A 19,397-nucleotide genomic window follows, 5' to 3' on the forward strand; every position below is an offset into this window, starting at 1 on the left:
CCCCCCCCCCCCCCCACAGCCCCCGCCTGTCGCGCCCCTGAACGCGTCTCCCTTGCAGGTACACGGGACACTATTTCATAACCACTCTGCTCTACTCGTTTTTCCTGGGTTGCTTTGGAGTGGATCGATTCTGCCTGGGCCACACCGGGACCGCCGTGGGGAAACTGCTGACTCTCGGAGGGCTGGGGATCTGGTGGTTTGTTGACCTGATTCTCCTCATCACCGGCGGGCTGATGCCCAGCGACGGCAGCAACTGGTGCACCGTGTACTGAGAGGAGCAGAGCTGACCCCAAAAGAAGCTAAGGGCGCCTCTGCGGGGCTGGAGACGGACTCCTCTGCTTGTCCCACAGCATCAGAACAGACTTCTGCCTTGCGCAAACATGGATTTACAAAGCTGTAACTGCATGTGCGGAACACTTCTTCTTGTTAATTCCTCTGTACAAACCTTGGACACAAAATTGTTCAGTATCTTAAGCAAGCAAAATATATAATCTGGATTCCCCCCCCCATTCAAGCAGTGACAGTCTAAGAAATCAGACCTTGCAAATACAGGCGGTCAAACAAATCTTAATAAAGTCTGGAAGGAGCTGACTCCACGTACTTTCAATTCTAATAGAATACGTACAGCCACCTAGAGACACAGGCCACTAGCGCGTGGTTTTGTGTCACTAGACTTTGCAAACCTTTAAGGTTGAGCAACCTGACACAATGCGTCACTCTGTGGCGCAGTGATGAGCTCTAATTGTACGTTATTTGTTTAAAACCGTGTTCACTGGCTGCACAGGAAGCTGGGTTAGGTTTAGTAGAACCTGCACCCTTTGGAGAACATCATTACTTTCCACGCTCTCGCAGGCGGGGAAAGCCACAGTGCAGCAAATAAAGTTACTATTCAGGCCTCTCAAAAGAAGCACTTGTGTGCATCGATGTAATGCTCCCTACCATGCTCATATTCTAGAAACATCGTCTGTAGGGCACTGCAACCACTCCAAAGTAGTACATGTCTTATTTTGAAATCACCTGTTTCTCCTCCTGTCCCCTGCCCTTCATAGTAAATAAGTGTGCTTTTCAAAACACGTTCCCGTCGTGCTGCCGTGGCAGCAGGTTGCGTTCCCTTTCCCTGCTGCTGGATAGTCATATTCTTTAAAACTGTGACCGTTCAGTGGTAACCACCTGTGTTTTACAAAACTGTTAAATACCAGCTTTGCCTCATTAGTGATGGAAGGCTTGGCTTCCACCCGGAGCTGCAGGGAATGGAGAGGAGCTGTCGGAGAGCTGGGAAGGGGTCGGAGCTGCCGAAGGGTGCCGGTCACCCCTCCGGCTCCGGGCCACGGCACAGGGCACGTGCAGTACCGAAATGAGTGGGAGCTTCAAGCAACCACGCACCCAAAAGAGGAAGCCCCACCAGATGCAGCCTGAAAACTTACTGAGCTGAATAAAAACGGGAAAAGGAAGCTGCAGTAAGTCACAGCCAGAACCAGACAAAGCCTGTGTATGCAAAAGTCCAGTCACGTTTGACGTAAAATACAGCAAACATGCACTCTCCATTCTCACACAGTTCTGCAAACCGAGGACCCTCCAGCCATTTCCATTTGGCGAATTTCTGCCTGTGTTACTCCTACTTCTGCCTCCAGTGGAGCTGCAACGGACTCCAGTTTGGCCAGGAATTCTGCCTATTCCAGTTTTGGTTTGTGGTTTATTGCAACAACTCCTCCTCTCCGGGGAATGGGGTTTATATCCCATTTAGGTCACAAGTAATCTGAATTTGGCAGCTTCGAATAGGTCTCAGGGCACTGGGGTGGGGGGAGGCTTCGTCATGAAACTACCACATTCTTCGGACCAGTGGAACAACAGGGCTGAAAAGCCCACGGTGGGGAAAAAATTATGCAGTGAGCCAGAAAGAGAAAAAAAAGTAATAATCCCATGTGCAAAAGCCCATTGTCATTAACATCTCCCCACGTCCTCAGCCCGGCAGCTGCCAGCTAACAGCAGGACCTCGAATTCCTTCCGTGCATGAGGCTGTCACGGACTAAGCTGAGGAATACCAGGGGTAGCGGTCCGACAGCTCTCCTCCTGCCCACGTATTCAGAAAGGCAAAGATGTGACTTCCTCGCCGCCACCACGCGCTCGCCCCCTCTAACACCCAGAACCGACTTGTGTGCAGGGCAGCAGCGCCTGTGCCCACTTCACAGATGCCCACAAGAAGTGTGCTCAGCCAGTTCTACTGGAAAACGTGATGCTGAAAGCAAGACCAAAAAAAGTAACAAAATGTTTAAACCAGGAGTTTTACTGGGACACACTTACCCACGGAAGGGCTCAAGATGAGCAATAGCTGGAGCCGTCTTAACATCATCAGCAATAAAATTAAACTTGCACCTCGGGCTGGGAGGATGCACATCGCCTGGAGACGGACGGTTTCTCACCCAATCTGTCGTGTTCCTTACCAAACGCTCGCTCGGGGAGTAGGGGATGCTTCTCACCCAGTTAGTCTCTGTCCCCTTGTTTTCTAGCAGTGACAAACAAGATCAAAAACTTTTTCAAAGCAGAGGCCACGATGGCCCTTCGCCCTCCCCTCAGTGCTTTTCCCCACTGAAGCTGGCTGGGGGGCCGGGGTGTCCGGCAGGGCGCTGTGGGGCACGGGGTGCCGTGGGGCACCGTGGGGCGGGGAGCCCAGCTGGCTGCAGCTCCGCAGCCGGGTTCTCCAGGGGGCTCCAGCTGTAAGTGTGGCACAAGAGACACCAGGCAGGACTTTGGCAGCTCTCTGCAGCATCCCTAAAGCTCCCCCAGCGCACAATCGCTGCTCTCCTTGCACATGGGGGGACCACCTGCCGGTGACCCCCATGGTCCCCCCACCCCGGCGGGGACGGCGTTCAACACCCCTGGCAATCATTACCCAAAGTACACAATGCAAACGGACAGCCTGGAAAAGTGACTGGGATTTCCTTCTTTATTTAAAAACACAGGGAAAAAAGGGCATTGCGTCTCCTGCAGCCAGCATTTACAGGCGAGGGGTGGGAGGCGGGTAACCGACACCACGGGAGTCACAGAGCATCGCCCGCGCGAGGCACCCCGGCCCTAAGAGCACTTGAAATCCACAACTAGCACTCGCAGAAACGGCTGAAACCGCTTGGAAGTTTTCATAGAAAAGAGCAAACCCATCTCTCACACCACTCTTGGATTCCCTGAACCTGCACGTATCCCTAGGAAAGCAGGGAAACTCACAGCAAATGCTTCATTTTCAGAAGGGAGCAGTTACGGGGGGAAGCGTTCATCCCCACACGGGAGAGCCGGGAGGCAAACGCAGAGGTGAGGGGGCACCAGTTTGCTTTAAAACAATCCCTGCAAAGCTCCATCAAGGTCTGGCTGCATCTGCCTGATCCTTGGGGATGGGAGAGAAATTCCTCCCCTCAACACCACCTGCATCAACGGATGGGTCTGGAGCCCGGCTCGACTTTGAACACACTCGTTGCAGTCTCACATTCAGCCTTTACGCTGTCCTGGGGATGCAGGGAGGGTGGGAATGAGAAACAGGAATGTCGCAAGAGCGCTGGAGCCACTGGTAGTTTCTCCTCCTGGATAATTAACCCTAATTGTGCAACAAGCTTCTGCTTTACCATCCCAGGCCCGAGGAAACTTTGCAATTATCAAGCAACAAAAAAACTTGGTACTCCATGGTTTTGAAGCCTTGCACAAAGTAACCATCGTCCCTCTGCATTTGATGTTTTCCAGAAATGAGGTCAGAGCGCTATCACCAAATGCTGCGACTCTATGATTGATATGCTTACCAAACTATTAAAACATTTTTGAAACACCATGTTATGAGCCAAACAGCAAGTCAGCCTAAAAAAAAAAAGATTTCAAACACTAGTGCAAATAAAGCAAAAAGGGGAAGAAAAAGGAACAGCATGATCTAGGTTTCTACAATTAAATAACAAGTATTAACACTCACCCTGTACCGTTAGCATTGATTCCCACTCGTTTTCATAGTTTCAGTGTTCTCCAGCACCTCCACACAACCCCGCTTTGAGCCACTCTTACCCCCAAATTCGGGAGGCCCCGTCACCACCTCCCCCAGGCTGCACCAAGGCACCTCCAGCTGCGCCTGCCCCAGGCTCCAGCAGAGCATGGCTGGAGGAGCAGCCCCTCCAGCACAGGAGGGGACTGATGCAGGAAGATGCAATTTTAATCTTGTTAAGATCCATCGGGCTAATCAACGCCTCGGAGCTCAACTGATAAAGCTCCGCTCGATCCCAGGCTGAGCCTGAGCTAGGCTGAAGCACAGCTGCCAAACAGCTGGAGACCTGGAAAGGGCAGGGACAAACCAGTTTTTTTGCTCCTGGGGAGCACGTTGAGCTGATTTTGCAGAGCAGAGAACATGTAATGACACAAAAAAAGGAAGAAAAAAAAAAAGAACAGGTAACTAGTCCACAGTAAAGGGAAGCCGTGTTAACTCCAGAACACTCCATGTGCTGCTAAGCTTGCAATGCAATTCCCACACCGGCCACCCCGACTTATCAGCTGGCATGTATCTGAGATGGCAAAGAGCGTGCCTGTGTCTGACACGGGACACGGCAGTGCAGCTGGGCCAAGGCAAGTGCATTTAAAAGATCCCATGTGCCCGTCAGCAGGGCCCCCGCGCAGCCCTTGGCCCCCGGGCACCTCCTGCAGCCTTGCCCAGAGCTCCGGTGCCCAGCCAGGGTGCTGCTGCTGCTGCCCGCAGGGCATGCACGGGGCACCGCAGCTGGGGATGCCCGCAGTCCGCAGCAGCTTAATGCAAGGGATGCCTTCACTTGCTCGTTTCAGCTTAATGCAATTCTGGACTAAAGCTTTCCTACCCAAACGTGTGCTGCTTTCCGTGGTGCACGGACACTGTCCCAGCCAATGCTCCTCACTCTGCCACCTTGGGTCTGGGTAAGTCAGGCCTGAACAAGAGCCCTCGAACGAAGAGTGAAGCAGCACCTATGTCTGGATGGGCTTGATGCAGCAAAGTCACACCAACATGACCTGCTGCTGACAGCAAGCAAGGACGGAGAGGTGTGTCCTCACTCGGTACCAAGGGTTACACACACATCTTAGGGTGAAGATATCAGACGATCGCGCTGCCTAGGGAATACCTGAATTTTCTACGCGCTATTTATCTACACGTTATTTATCTACAGGAACTGATTTCGTTATGGAAATGACGAGTTCACATTGCTCTAAAACCTTCTGCTCATTTTGATTTCAAGGCAGGCAGCAGGCGAGTTGGTTGGACAAGTCTTCCCAGTTTCATTTACACACTCGGCTTTCGTTGCTTTTTGCTAAAAGCACTTCACCGCCTGGGCACGGCTTTCTGGTACCCAGATGTATGCCGTGCAAAATCAACACCATACCTGAGGATCCTCCGGTCCCCGGGAGCCACTGCTGCACCAGCTGCCTGCCCAGGCTCACGCTCAGAAAGTACCAATAAGCCTTTTGGAGAGGCTGAGCAGGGAGCCTGCCAGTGCTGGGGCTTAACAGTGGACACAGATATAAAAAGACGTAATTAAAAGCCAACAGATTTGTCGATACATCACTAGTCAGGCAGCGTAAAGAGCTGGTCTCCTAGGGAAAAAGTCATCAAAACGGGAAGTTGCAGCGTGTCCCTTGTGCAGGCAGCTGCGGGCTGGCGTCTGCCTGGCTCTGCCCAGGCTGCCCAGGGAAGGCTGAGCAGCACAAAAGGGGAGAAAAATGTTTTTCCAAACACAAGAAAGGCCACACTCCCCTTCACACCTCTGAGACCTCCTGCTGCTTCCTCCAGGCTTTTTTTCTGGGGGAAATTACACAGTTGCGGAAGAGGATGCCCCTGCGCCAGGCCATGCTGAGGACCAGCGCTTCCCGTCCTGCACAGCGAGCGATGGCAGCATGAGGCACCTCCAGGTCGCCCTGCCTGGAGGCAGCTTCCGAAACACAGAGCCACCTGGGCTGCACCCGGGGCAAAGCCCAGGCAGGAGCAGGCAGGGACCCCGCTCCCCGGCAGAGCAGGGTGCCGGGACGCGGGTCCAGCCGGATCCTGTATCGCAGGGAAGAGCAGCGGTGGAGGGAAGGGGCACTTCACCCCTGCCGAGATGACGGGGTGAGCTCGGTCCGAGGCGCTGAGTGGATGTGTGGAGACCAGCTGGCCCGGGCCCGGCACAGCTGCGTGCCCTGAACCACCCCATGGGGACCACCGGTGGCCAGGGAGGCAGCGCACGGAGCCGGGGGGTGGCTCAGCGCCCGGTCAGACGTCGGAGGTCCGGATGCTTTCATCATCCAGATCGAAGGCGAATGGCTTCTCCTTGAGATGCTGCGGCTCTGACTTGTGCCGCACGCGCTTGCCCAGCGCGGCTCCAGCATCACGCTCCGTGAAGGCTGGTACGAACATCGAGTCTCTCAGCAGCATGGGTGCCTCCTCCGGCGTCGGCTGCTTCCCCTCCGCCTGCGGCACCGGCGTCCAGGGCTGCCAGGAGGAGATGGAGGGGGCTTTGCACAGCGCTCTCCTCTCCTCTGCTGCCTGCCTGTGCTGGGAGGGGGCTGTGGAGCCCCCAGGCTTGACCATGGAGGTGGATCTCATGAAGGACATTTCCTGCAAGGACAGACGCAGAGTGAGCTCTGGCTAGGGTTGGGTTTTTGTGTGTGCAACTGCTGTGAGCAATTTGCAAAGCCCTGGGGACCAGGACCAGGCCCTTCACATGCTCTGCAGAAAGGGAAAAAAACCCTAAGCAAAGTGAAAGTCTGAATTCAATGGCCCTTTGTCAGCAGTCGGGCTCTCGCTCGTGCCTCGGAGCAGAGCAGGGTTCACGCAGGTCCAGTTCGATGGCTGAACCTCACTTTTCAATCTTTTTCAAGGACACTCTTCCAGTGACTGGCAAACAAACCCAGAGAGGGCAGGGATCTCATCCTGGAAACGGGCTAACCGAGCACTTACACAAGCCCCTAAATAAATATCTTGTACATTGGCATGATCTTCATTTGACACTAAATATGAAGGAGAAAGGACATGACCTACCCTCGGGCGGGTTTTCAGGGCCTGGACTGCCCCTGTGATTACTCGGATCCAGCTGTGCATATCCTCGGGGCTGTCTGCCTGCAGAACACACCAGCCCAAATGAGACTTCGCCTTCTGCAAGCCCCCGGTGCAGCCAGAGTTGATCCCCGCAGCAAAGCGTGGACACGCAGGTGGACAGGCTGCCGTGGTTCCCAGTACATTTGCTACTAATTTATGCTTGCTTAAAAATCACTGCACCACCCCATCTCCCCCCGCAGAAGGGGAGCCACTCTCCACATTGCAGCATTTTTGTATCAGGAACAGATAAAGCATTTAAGGAAAAGTGGGGGGTGTCCCATCCCTGCCCCTGCACTGGCAGAGGCTCGGGGTCTGCATCCTGCCACGAGCCCACCTGGGGCTGTGCTCTCTGGGCAGCAGAGTTTGGGGCTTTTGCCCATGCAGGTGGGGATGTGCATCCACTGCATGGCATGGCACAAGTGCCCTGGCTGCTCTTTGGGGACTCTCAAGCGCTGAGGGGTGTTGCAAATGCCAAGAGCACCACGCACAGCATCCCCCATCTGCTGCCTCCCCCTGCCCAGCTCAGCCAGCAACGGGGAGACCGATTTAATACCCCTCCCCATGGTGGAAAAGGGCTGGCCAAATCTGCAGGACAGAGGAGGTGCAGACACAGCCCTGTGCACTCGGGATGCTCATCGGATCGCCCTGTGCTTTTGCCTCTGCTTTTTCCTGCTCACACAAATAGCTGCTATTATAAATAAGCCCAAGGGGAGAAGTGAAACCGCCTGGCAGTTCTCCCTCGCCGCCTGTGCCCCGACGCCAGGCGAAGCTGTTACAAACTCATCTGCTTGTGTTTGCTGGCTGTGAGGCTGCTGGGGAACAGCCTGTTTGCAGGAACATGGCTTGCATGAGCTGTGGAGAGCTGAAGATGCTGCACAGAAAAGCAAACCCGCCTCGGCTCTCTCACCTGGATGTAGAAGGTTCTGGAGCTCGTTATGATTTCAAAGAGGTTGTCCCGCATCAGGAGGTCACTACAAACAGCGAGAAAGAGACAGTCACTACCCAGAAGTCATCATGGATGGAAAAAAAATCCGTATTTACCCTCATCTCTAGAGTGTGCTGGGGAAAAACATATTGAAGGCAAACCTTGGATCTCATCGGGGTTTTGAGAAGACGACTCCAGCTCCCCAGAGACCTTCAGCTACAAACACACTCTAGCTTCTGCTGCCTGCAGGCAAACCCCCGCCCCTCCCCAGACCCGTAATCCATCTCATTTGCAGTTCATTTTAAATGTGAACTTTCTATTACTTATTAAGAATAAAAATTCAAAGATATATTAATAAAATATATTTTTACTTTTGCTAAAGAGGTTTGTTTTCTTAGTTCATTTTCCATTGCAAGTCTCCAAGTCACTTTGATTTTATCAGCATTTGCTGCAATAAATTGCTCCCAAGACATTGTGTAGCCACCTGTGCTAGTTTAAGGAAAATGCCTATGTACAGCTTTCGGCAGCTTTATGAACACCTTTGTTCTTCTGTCATACGACGCTATTTACTGTGCAGGGCCCCATACTCCTTAATCTATGGAGATAAGAGAGCTGTAGGAGCACGCCTGTCCAACAGAGATGGCTATCAGCACCAGAACAGAGGACGGACAATATCCTGCATCCAGCCACATTTCCCCGACCTGCTCATGGAACTGAAGGGGAAGAAATTTCTTAAAAGCAAAACAAAGAGGCGACATTTGGGTTACGGGGTTGTAAAAGAAAAGCGAGTGGCAGCACAGCTCAGCCTGGCCCCAGCTCGCAGCAGCAGCTGCTGTTTGGGGCCCTCTGGGCTCCCCAAAGTAGGGAGCCGAGTTTCCTTCCTGCCCTCCTCCAGTTCAGCTCCTCCAGGAGCTGCTTCCCACCAGCAGCCGGAGCAGCCAGAGCTCCCATTAGCTGCTCTGGGCCCAGCACAACCGAGGGCTACAGCAGGAACTGCAGTCCAGGGAAACACGGATGGGAGCATTACCCAGACTTGACCAGGCACTCGTGGGTCTTGCAGACGTCCTTCAGGAGAATTGAACGCAAGGGCTCCTTGTCCTGTGGAGACGAGAGGAGACAATGATGGTCTTGGCTGGCCCCTGGGGCTGGCAGCGCTGGGATGTGCCTCCCATGGAGCTGCCCGCACCGGCACGGGAGTGCAGCAGCCCCAGACCTCTGCTTGGGAACAGCCGGTCCCAGGCGGGGGCTGCTCACCTGCTCACACTTGTAGTAACTGATGGAAAATTCATCCAGAACAAAGTACCGGCGCTTCCAGCTCTTCCTCTGGAAAAGAGAAGAGGAAACTGCTTGGTGCTGGGCTCCGGCGCTCTGCCCATGCTGTCACGGTCCAGCATCCAGAGCATCCCTGGAGCATCCCCGACCCACGGGGGAGCAGCCAGCCCACCGCCACCCACCCAGCTGAGGCACCCCGCTGCCCACGGCACAGGGGATCCCCAGCACTCATCCCGTTCCCCTGCTTCACGCAGTAGCCGCTCTTGAGGACGGGGGGCCCGGCGGGCGGCTTGGCGGCCGAGGTGGGGATGTAGCTCTGTGAGCGCCGCAGCAGCGGGTGGGCAGCCACGTCGCTGCCCTCCCCTCCGTCCCCCCCATTCTGCAACCAGAGAGCACAGAGTTACGGGGGAGCACAGAGAGAGCAGGGAGGGGAATTCCCTGCTAGAAGGCAGGACACCTGAGCTGGAGGGAGAAGCAACCCGAAGCAAGCCCTGAGCGCAGTGCTGCATGCCAAGGGCTAATTGCAATGCCTGGACATGAGCAGGGGAATGAACCAGAGTAGAGAGCTGGTTTTATCTCGTTGCATGCAGCTTTTCAGACTGCTGCCTGAGTACTATTCACTCTTTTGGCGCCCACATGTTAAAAACAATGGTAAGAAATTGGAAAGGCTACAGAAAAGCAATTTGAGGGCTGAAGAAAATCCCTTGCAGCAGGGGAGTTAAAGGACCTCATCTGCCTGGCTTATCAAGCACCGAGAGATGACTCAACTGCACCACAGACCTTCTCAGGGAGAAACACAAGGTACGAGGAGCTCTTTCATCTGGCAGAGGGAGGCAGAACAAAAACCACCAGCTGGAAGCTGGAGCCAGACAAACCCAAGTTGGAAAGCAGGGATGCTTTCCAACTGGAGAAGGCAATATATCATGGGAACAAACTGCTCAGGAAAGCCATAAAGTCTCCACTCCACATTTTCACAGCCAAATTCTCCCAAAAAAACCTGTGACGTTTAGAGTTCAGGTAGAAAACTCGCACTTCCCCTGGCCCTGCGCTGCCTCTCCCCAAGCACAACGATTGCTGCTATGAGCACAGACGAGCTGTGCACGTGGCCGTGCATCCAGCACCCATCCCCTGGCTCACCCCGAGCACTTCCCAGTGCACCCCAAGGGCCAGACCCTGTCCTGCTGCCAGCATCACCCCTCTCTCCCCCACGCCGCCCCGTTCCCCGGCAGCGCCCTCCCTTCCCCCTCAGCAGCACAGAGGATGGTTGAGATGAAACATCTGTGCTCACCTCCTTCCCCCATCCCTCCAACCCCTTCCTCCAGCTCTGTGCTGAGGTTTGAGAATTGCCATGGCAGCTGGGGTGGCTCTTGCTGCCACCAGCCTTATATGGCACCCGCGCCGGTGAGACTGCCAGTGCGGTTAACCAGCGACCTGCCCGCACTGCTCCTTCCAGCACCTTCGAGAGGCTGCTTTGGTCTCTCCAGGACAGAGACAAGCAGCCATTTGGCTGGCCCCAAACTGCCGCCTGGCACCTCCGGAGAGCGGTGGAGCAGAGGAAACCGCCCGTTTCCCTCGCCTGGGCTGCACTGGCTCTGCCGAGCGTTACAGATGTACGTGTCCAAAACCAGAGATGGGGATGCTGCTGCGATAGGGAGCATTACACCCAGGAGCCGGGGCGATGCTGCAGGACGGTTTGGGGGTGCAGCCAGAGCGTGGGGCTCCCCGCTGCAGTCCCAGAGCCACTGCAGGGCAGCACCGGCTGGCCGGGGCAGAGCCAGGAAACCACGAACGCGCCCAGGAAGCTGCAGTGGAGGAATCGCCTTTCACACAGTGCAAGCTGCAAGAGCACAGAAAATAGTCCAGCAGCTGATGCACCACCTTTAAAAAACCCCTCGGTGAAAGAAAGAAATCGGGCGAGGGCTGAGGGTGGAGCTCGCGGCTCTCGGGAGGTGGTGGCAGGGGAGGATAGCGAGACAGACTCAAGAGTCAGGAGGAAAGAGCAGCTTTAACTCACTGAAACAAAAAAGAAAAGTCACAGGGATGGCTGCTGCCACTTGTTTGCAAGCAGGCAGCCAGGCTGCCCCGGCTGCACGGCACACGGGGAAGCAGGGGGGAGGCACAGTCTTCCCTGCCCTTCCCCACCCCACACATGGGGCTGAGGGTCCAGCAGCATCCCACGGGGCAGCAGCACCGGGAAGGGACAGCTGAGAGCCCAACCCTGGGAGCAGCCCCGACCCCACACACCTCTGCACCCCACACACCTCTGCACCCCGCTCCCCAACAAACCCTGTGGCCAGGGAAGCGTTAAAAGTGCCTGCCAGCAAAAAAAGCACTGCAATGATCTAATTCTCTGCTCTATTTTTAGTGCTGCCACTGATAAGAGCTGAAGTGAGCCCCAGAGCCGGATGAGTGCCCAAAGGTGGGAGACACCACGTGCACACCCAGCCACGTGCCGAGGGAAGGGGGTGCAGAGCCATGGCAAGCAGTGTCAGCCACCGCCTCCAGGACAGGTCAGTCCGTTCAGCTGCTTTGATGGGGGCAGCAACATGGAGTCCCTCTGCCCCGGGCACCTTGATGGGGGATTTGGACCCAGGACGTGTGGGTAGATGGTGCGGGATGGCCAGGAAGCTGAGCAGATTCGTTGCCTCCTCCTCCTCACACCCCCTTGTCTCATCACACTTCAGAGCAAGACAAAGGAGAGGTGCTACAGGGTGCTAAGTGCAGCTATTTATACACCCCTGAGTGGGAAGGGTTTGCAGGCACCAAGCCGGTTTCCAGAAATGAAAGTGCAAACCAGCCTTCCCAACAGCCCAAACTAGCAACTGCCTCCAGCCCCATGGCTGGACCTCCCCCAGACCCCCAGAGCTCCCCCAGACTCCTGGACCCAATGCCCCAGCCCAGCGCCAGGCCGCAGGACCCACGTCCACAAGCTCTGCTACTCTGACATGCAGGTTAGAGAAGGACAGAGCCCATCACTGCTGTGTATAGACAGTATTTCTCTGTCTATTGCACTGCTCAGTACTGGCGGGGCACAGCAGGATGGTAAAGGAATAAAAACACCCAGACACTCGCTTTCCCTGTGCTCTCCCTTCCTAACGCAGAAATCTGAGTATCATTTGCAACAAGTGATTTGCAGACCCAGGCACCCTCACTCCGCTCGACTCAGAAGGCAGCACACCCTTGCTGGCAGGGCAACGACAGCAGCAGGAGCCAGACACAAAACCCAGCGGGCAGGGACCACTCAAAGGTGGTGCTCAAGCACCGAAGGGCCCCTGGCAGCGAGGTGCAGCAACATCAAAGCGGGGTGTGGTGGGAATGGCCTCGCCCAGCTACGCATGGAGAAAGCTGCCACCTATTCTGCTTATCCCCATTAGGAGCTGCTCTTAAAACACAGGGAACAGAGAGACCAAAACAAGGTGCTGATGTCACAGGGATTTTACCCCCAGCATTTGGGACAGTGCACAGATCCTGCCAGCTCACCTGGTTGATGGAGATGGGTGTGTGGACCACCACCCCCCCGATGATCTCAGTTTTGTAGGCCACCTGGGGCTTCCTATCCTGGGCCTGGGGCACCACTGGAGGCTTCGTGATCTCCGTGGCCGGTGGGATGCTACCACCCTTTGGCACCTACAGGAGAAAGAAAGGGGGTGAAGCACACAGGCATGACCATGCCAGGCAGCCCCACACCTGCTCTGGGCACCATTGTCTCTGTTCTCCAGCCTAAATGCAGCAATGTTCCTTTAAAAAATAATAAATGAACAAGCCACCCCAATTAAGGAGGGTGTGGGCCCCACCCAGGCGGTTTGCAGGAGGCACCGAGATGGGAGATGAGAGGTGGTGAATAATTAAGCATCACCTCACATGAGTCTGCGACTTGCCTCTGCAGCCCAATGCTTTGTGGGACACTCACTTGCTCCTTTAATTGTTCCCGCTCTACTTACAGCTACGCTTAATGATGAGCTTTTGTCTGCCTAACGAGGCTGAGCTGCAGCACGTCAGCAGGGGCACGGCAGACAGCCAGGCGCTACTTTATACACCGAACGCCTGTGCATCCTGCACCAACGCGCAGCCGGGCAGGTTGTGTCTCCACTGCGAGTGGTCCCACATCCCTGGGCAGAGGCTGTGCCACAGGGACCCAGCTCCCGGCGCCAGCATCCTCGCTTTCCCCCTCCCAGCTCCTTCCCTCCAGCACCCAGCTCTGGACAGAAAGGCGGGTTTCCAAGTTTTCCTTCCCAAGTCTGCACTTCCACTTCTCTAATGCCATTAGTTGCGGTCTCTGGCTCCAACCCACCCTCTTGCCTTCCACCCCAAAGTGCACAGGGAGTGACACGCAGTCCTCTCCATGCAAACTGCACCATGCATCATCGGCTATTGGCTGGGCAGAGCAGAGCTCTCAGCTGCTCTAAAGTCCCTCCCGAGGCAGACGGCTGGACTCGTGTTTAGGCTGAGACCTGGCTTAAGTCTCAGGGGGCAGAAGTCTGTGCTAAGACCTCACGAACCCGCAAGCAGGAGAGGTCTGGCAGGAGAGGAGGAAGGGCCAAGGACGAGATCCTGGTCACGCTGCCCACACAGAGCCCCGGGTTCTCGCCAACAGCCAGGCTCAGCTGACAGGGCAGGCAGCGCCGGGCAGGGGGCAGGCAGCGCCGGGCAGGGGGCAGGCAGCAGTGGCACGTTCCTCGCTTCCTGCTTCAGAAATGCCGCTGCCCTGAGAGTGAGGGGCCAGACCATGGCAGGCTCCCGCACGCCTGCGCTGCATGGCCCTGTGCAGAGCACCAGCGCCCACGGGCACCGGCACTCACTAGCTGCCTGCCCTGGCAACTCAGGCGAGCACGACGCGGGTGCGCGGCGAGGCTGGGGAGCCGGCACAGGCCACCCGGCCAGAGGAAACGGTTTCACAACGCAGATGCAGAGACATTGTGTGCACGGGCAGCAGGGCAGGGGCAGAAGGAAGGAGCTGCATCTCTCTGCAGGCAGCAGTGCAAGGAGGAAGGTGCTGCTCGGCGCCCGGCACAAGGCAGTGCTGCCGCCAGCTCGAGCCTCCTCGTGCAGAACTGAGCAGAGTCCCTTGTCACGGTCACACCAGCTCACTGCACGCCTCACGCCTTCAGCTGCCAAGGCCCTGGCTACAAAGACAGCATGCAGGGTGAGGACACACAGGAACTGATTTGCCAAGAGCAGAGGAGAAGTCTCTGTGAGAAGCAGAAGATGAACCTGGATCTCTGCACCAGGAGCAATACCCGAACTGCTGCCCCATCCTTCCCATCCCACCACGGTGAGTGGCTCAGCCGGCGGCAGCGTGCACTGAACATACAGCGCACATGAGTGTGCTTGGTGTGATGCACCCCACGCAGAGGGAGAGGGAGACCACTCAAAGGCCAGAGGCTGGTAAGGGTCAAAACCCTGCCAAAAGCCAGAACAACTCCCCGTGGCCCTTCTGTGCTCCCCCACCCATGCCAAGGTGATGAAGCCACTGCAACTCGGAGCAGCCCAAGGAAACCCAGGCACAAACAGAGACCTATGGGAAGCTGCAGAGCGGGAGAGGGATTTCCCACGCAGGGCAGAGAAGCAGCATCACCCACATCCCAGTAGCCCTGTGTTTCCCAGCCAGTCTGCGAGAACTCCTCCCTGCAGGGCTGGATGAGCTGGTCGGCCAGCTGGGATACAGTCAGAGCCGGGAAGGGCTGGTCAACATCAGGGTATGAAAATCACCCCGGTTTATTGCAGAAACAGAAGATGTGTCTTCCTGCTGTCACACCAGCTCCCACCTCAGCCAGCCTGGCAGATCAGCAACACGGGCTGCCTGTAGGCAACTACCCTGGAGGAAACTACCCCGGTGGTACCCCTAGACAAATGTCGCTGGCAGGCTCTGGTTACAACTCCTACCCAGTTTTGGAGGTGGGTTTTTTGTGGCCAATATCACCTAAACCCATAAGAGAGAAGGTACAAGCCAGAGCCTGTGCAGTCAGTTTGGTGGCTTCAGGTGCAGAGGTTGTCATATTTAATGTATTTGCAGATAAAAAAAGAAAATACAAGCCAGGTCTGGACTTGTAGATGAGTTTCCCACAGGGACTACAACACAGCACTCCAGTGATTTTAAACAAAAAACTCAAAGAAAAAAAGTTATTTGATAGGCCCTAATGCTAAACTGTTTGCCATGATTTTTCCTTATATTTAGTTTACAAACCACGAACAACATGCATCAGTGCATGATGTAGCAAAACCCTGCTAGCATTAAACATTGGCAATACTGCTAATGCCAGGTACACAGAAGCCTGCAGTGCCCCTGACCCTTTCGCAGGGATCCCCCACATCCCAGGTGCAGGAAGAAGCTGTCCTGCGAACGCCTAACCCAGGAGTCCCAGCGTACGGGCACTGACAACTGAGCATCAAACACGCAGCGTGCAGACGGTGCTTCTACCCCCACTGCAAGAGAGAGGGAGCACAGCATCAACCCTCATCGCCAGGAGCACTGGGCAGCTGAGGAGCACAGACTTCGCAAGTTACTGGGTCAGTGACCATTAATTTACAGTTGTATGAACACAACAGTAAATGAGAGGAGATGGCAGACAAACTCCTTCGGATCCAGGCACAACCCACCCTACGATGCCCTACAGTGCAGGGCATTTGCTACGCCTTGTCACAAGACCTGGTGTCCCAGGAAGAACAATAATTTATTTACTCAATTTTTAAAGCAAAAGAAAGACGCCCTTTGACAGCCACAGTGAGGAGTCAGTTACAGGTATCCCAGCTGACAGGAGGGAAACGTCCCCGGAGCAGGCAGGGATGGGCACAGATCCCACAGGACCTTCCCCAGGGTGCAAGTGCTGTCCCCCACTGCAGCTGGGCAGGGAGCGCGAAGATGCACGAGCAAACAGCAGCAAAGTAAATCCTGACCAGTAGGATCCCTGGGGATGGCGGAGGGAACATCTCCCATCTGAAGCCAGACCCCTGAGAGGGGTCACTGCGGAGCTCTGGCCTTGCAAAGGGACACGGCGAAGCCGTTCAGCCCGCGTGCTAACAAGGTGCATTGCCAGTATGCCCCTCCTCTGCTCGGAGCACTTCTCCCTCGGATCCAAACCAGCCCAGCCCCGCGTGCTGGTAGAACTGCACACAGCCCCGGAGTGTCTGTGTAAGAGCCCTACTCTCGCGGGGCTGTCCAGGGGACAGGGCATGCTCCCCTGGGAATGAGGGGGTTTCAGGAGCTACAGCCCCATATTACAGTTCCTTCACTCAACAGCAAAACAAGGGAGGCACCAGAAGCAGAGTGGGCTACAGAAGGAAGACAAGACGCTGCAGCCACCAGCCGAGAGCTGCGCTTCCATCCTTCCCTGGTGCAGCCTCGGCACTAACCCAGAAAAAAGCCTGGCAAGTTTGGCACAGACCTGCTCCCGGGCTGGGGACAGCCCGGCCACCACCATCACTGCTCCTCAGGTGAGACTAGGGAGGCAATGGAGGAGGAGAGCACAGCAAGAAGGAAAAGCACAGCTCTTCCAGGCGTTTATTGAGTGGCCCATCAAGGCAGGACACAGCAACACCAGAGATGAGCATAATGCAACCTACCGTGATCTTACTGGCCCGGTTCAGTGCCTCCACCCAGTCCTGCAGGTCCTTCTGATCGCTGGCTTGTAAGAAATAGCGCTGAGATAAAGCATTGATAACTATCAAAGAAGGGAACAAAAAGAAGAATTAGGGAACCCCATTCAGTGCTTAGCATTATTGAAACAAATTAAACAATAAGTCAACAAGACAGCATCTCTCAAATCCCAGTCCCAGAGTCATCTGCAGATATCAGTCTCGTAACCTCTCACATGGAAAAGCAGCCGAGGGGCCAGCGCTCAGGCATGGAGGGGGCACGTGGCAGCTGGTCAGCCGGATCCTTACACCAGAGCTTAGGGAGGGCAGGGCTGAAGACAGGCTTAAACCAAGGCTGTGGCATGGCCCAAACTAGGACTTAATCTAGTGCTGAAGTTACCCCCTCGCATGGGGTGTTTGAGGGCCCCTTGGGACTTCCTTCACTCAGCACTTGGGTTTTAACTCTCATCCGAAATGTTGGTGCGAACCCCAAGCCGGGTCTGGGAAGCTCCTTGGGGACATGCTCCCCGCAGACTCCCCAGTGAGCACTGCCTCCTGGCTGGCAGCCAGACAGGTCAGAGGAAGCTCTCGGAGGATTTCCAGCACCCAAAAGCTGGAGATATTTTTAACCGCACCAGGTCTTGCTGAAAGTCCCACGAGCCTCGTGCCCTGGGCTCTGCCACACCGGGCTCCTCCGGAGCAGCCCCGTCCCCGCGTGGGGATGTGCCATGTGCTCTGGTCTTTGTCTTGGGCTACATCCCTCATAGTAAAGTATTGCAAAGGCAACTCCGATCCCCTGGGAGAAGTATGTGCTTGTGCTGTCATTTCTGTTGCTTTAAACCTGAGTTCACGGCTCATGCACAAGGCACTGAGGCAGCGTGGGTCGGGCTGAGGCCATTTGGGGTGGGGGGGAATTGGACACAAAACACCCCTTCCTTGCACCAACAGGAACGGAAGCTTATGACAGCATTAAAAAGGAAAGAAAACCACCTGTATTGCACAATGTAGTGCAGCACAACGGAACACACGGAAAGGATTCAGGAGCACAGCAAAAGCCGGGGTCCCTGCAGGGGACCTTCACAGAGGGGACCCATAGGGTCCTGCCTCCCTCACCAGGCTCTGCCCATGCATCTCGTGTGGGGGGTCACAGTGACAGGGCCACTGCATGGGGACAGGGCCCTGCGCTGGCCCTCTGGCACAACAGGCCTGGCGATGGCAGCATCCCCTTCCCTCCCCGACCGCAAGGACGATGCAGGCAGGTCCCACGGCTCTGTCCAGCAGCAGCCGGGAGGGCTCATGGGGGAGGCACCTATGCCACAGCCTCCTGTGGTGGGGTGTCCTCCCTGGCAGAGCCCCACCAGTGTCCCCCTCACTCACCAAAGCAGAACGGAGTTTTTGGCTTCTGTTTCGGGGTGGCAATGCTAACCTGCAACAGAGCAAATTAAAGAAAAAATTAAAGATAATAGTGCACGCTAACAGCATGCACGAGAGCTGGAAGCTTCCATCCACACACCCATGACAGAGGGGAAGCCAGTGTTCCGCAAGCTCCAACCCAGTCCACGATCCTGATTCATCCGAGCCCCCGTCTAGCTCCGATGTTGCAGCGTGAGTGGGCGGCCGAGGAGCGAGCGCCCGGCCGCTGGCACGCCGCAGCCTCGTTACGCTGCGCCCAGCAGCCGCTCTGGCCTGAGGGGAGGCATCACCTGCCCTCCCCAGCCCTGCAGTTACCCCGTCTGCAAATGAGGAGGAGAGCCGGCCAGCTCGAGACAGGGGAAAACGAGCATGGCCGGTGGGCAGGGCCCAATTAGCACATCTTCCCCATGCACCTCCCGGTCCCGGTCGGAGCCCTGCTGTGATTCTGTAGCGATCTCTTCTAGCTCTGCAGTCTTCCAGTTTTTCAAAATTGCCTTACCCATGTCCAAACCCAGGATCTAAGCCCCAGCTGGTGACGGGTACCTGCACCCCGCAGCGCAGCTGCGCGAGCTCTCGGGAACTGGCCCGTATCAGATGTAACGCAGACCACATGCAGCAACGAACGCGCGGTCCCAGGGGGAGGTCAGCGCGGAAACAGGGCTTTCATCTCCCGCTGTCCCCCCCGGCACTGGCTGCACTGTAAAGCAAAGAACGGAAAGCTTTCAAAGGCCTTGAAAATGCGAGTTTCTGCTGGACTAACACAGTCGCTCTTGTCAGCAATTAAGAAAATTGAGGGAAAATAGCAGTGGTTTCTCCCTAAAGAGTAGGAATCATTTATATAAGAATAATACTCCCCGGGGCTCCAAGCACAGCATTCATGGAGTATTTATTCTGACAGGCTTCCTCCTTCAGAGCCAGTCTATAATGCTTTAAATATGTTTTCTCAAGCAAACCTCCATTTTTCTGGCATATTTACAGTTGGTAGTTAAAGCCGCTGGCATAACCCAATCCTGCAGTTTGTGACCAAATGCTGTCCTACAGCAATTTTCATTTAGACTAAAACGTATATAATTTATAAGTGAGGCTCTTTCCGAAATGGGGAAGGCTCAACCACCCGGCGTTGCTTCATCTGCGCTTAATTTATAAATCATGATT

The 19,397-nt window shown here is 55.5% G+C and overlaps 2 protein-coding genes across 2 annotated transcripts in view; one reads left to right on the forward strand and one right to left on the reverse strand.

Annotated features, from left to right (window-relative positions):
• Positions 1-582, forward strand: part of TM2D2 (TM2 domain containing 2) — a 15,041-nt gene extending 14,459 nt beyond the window's left edge. The window contains exon 2 of the mRNA XM_009318612.1: positions 59-582. Within this exon, the coding sequence (XP_009316887.1) occupies positions 59-272 (214 nt within the window). The 3' untranslated portion in view covers positions 273-582. The remainder of the gene's footprint in view (positions 1-58) is intronic.
• Positions 583-6,235: 5,653 nt separating this feature from the next.
• The window catches only part of PLEKHA2 (pleckstrin homology domain containing, family A (phosphoinositide binding specific) member 2), a 15,364-nt gene continuing 2,202 nt past the window's right edge, over positions 6,236-19,397 (reverse strand). Inside the window, exons 3-11 of the mRNA XM_009318600.1 lie at positions 18,207-18,255; positions 16,818-16,915; positions 12,738-12,884; positions 9,484-9,636; positions 9,240-9,308; positions 9,013-9,083; positions 7,968-8,031; positions 7,004-7,081; positions 6,236-6,580 (exon numbers count right to left, since the gene is read on the reverse strand). Of these exons, the coding sequence (XP_009316875.1) occupies positions 6,236-6,580; positions 7,004-7,081; positions 7,968-8,031; positions 9,013-9,083; positions 9,240-9,308; positions 9,484-9,636; positions 12,738-12,884; positions 16,818-16,915; positions 18,207-18,255 (1,074 nt within the window). The remainder of the gene's footprint in view (positions 6,581-7,003; positions 7,082-7,967; positions 8,032-9,012; positions 9,084-9,239; positions 9,309-9,483; positions 9,637-12,737; positions 12,885-16,817; positions 16,916-18,206; positions 18,256-19,397) is intronic.

Source organism: Pygoscelis adeliae, unplaced genomic scaffold (genome assembly GCF_000699105.1).
Source record: "Pygoscelis adeliae isolate BGI_AS28 unplaced genomic scaffold, ASM69910v1 Scaffold52, whole genome shotgun sequence".
Classification (NCBI taxonomy): domain Eukaryota; kingdom Metazoa; phylum Chordata; class Aves; order Sphenisciformes; family Spheniscidae; genus Pygoscelis; species Pygoscelis adeliae.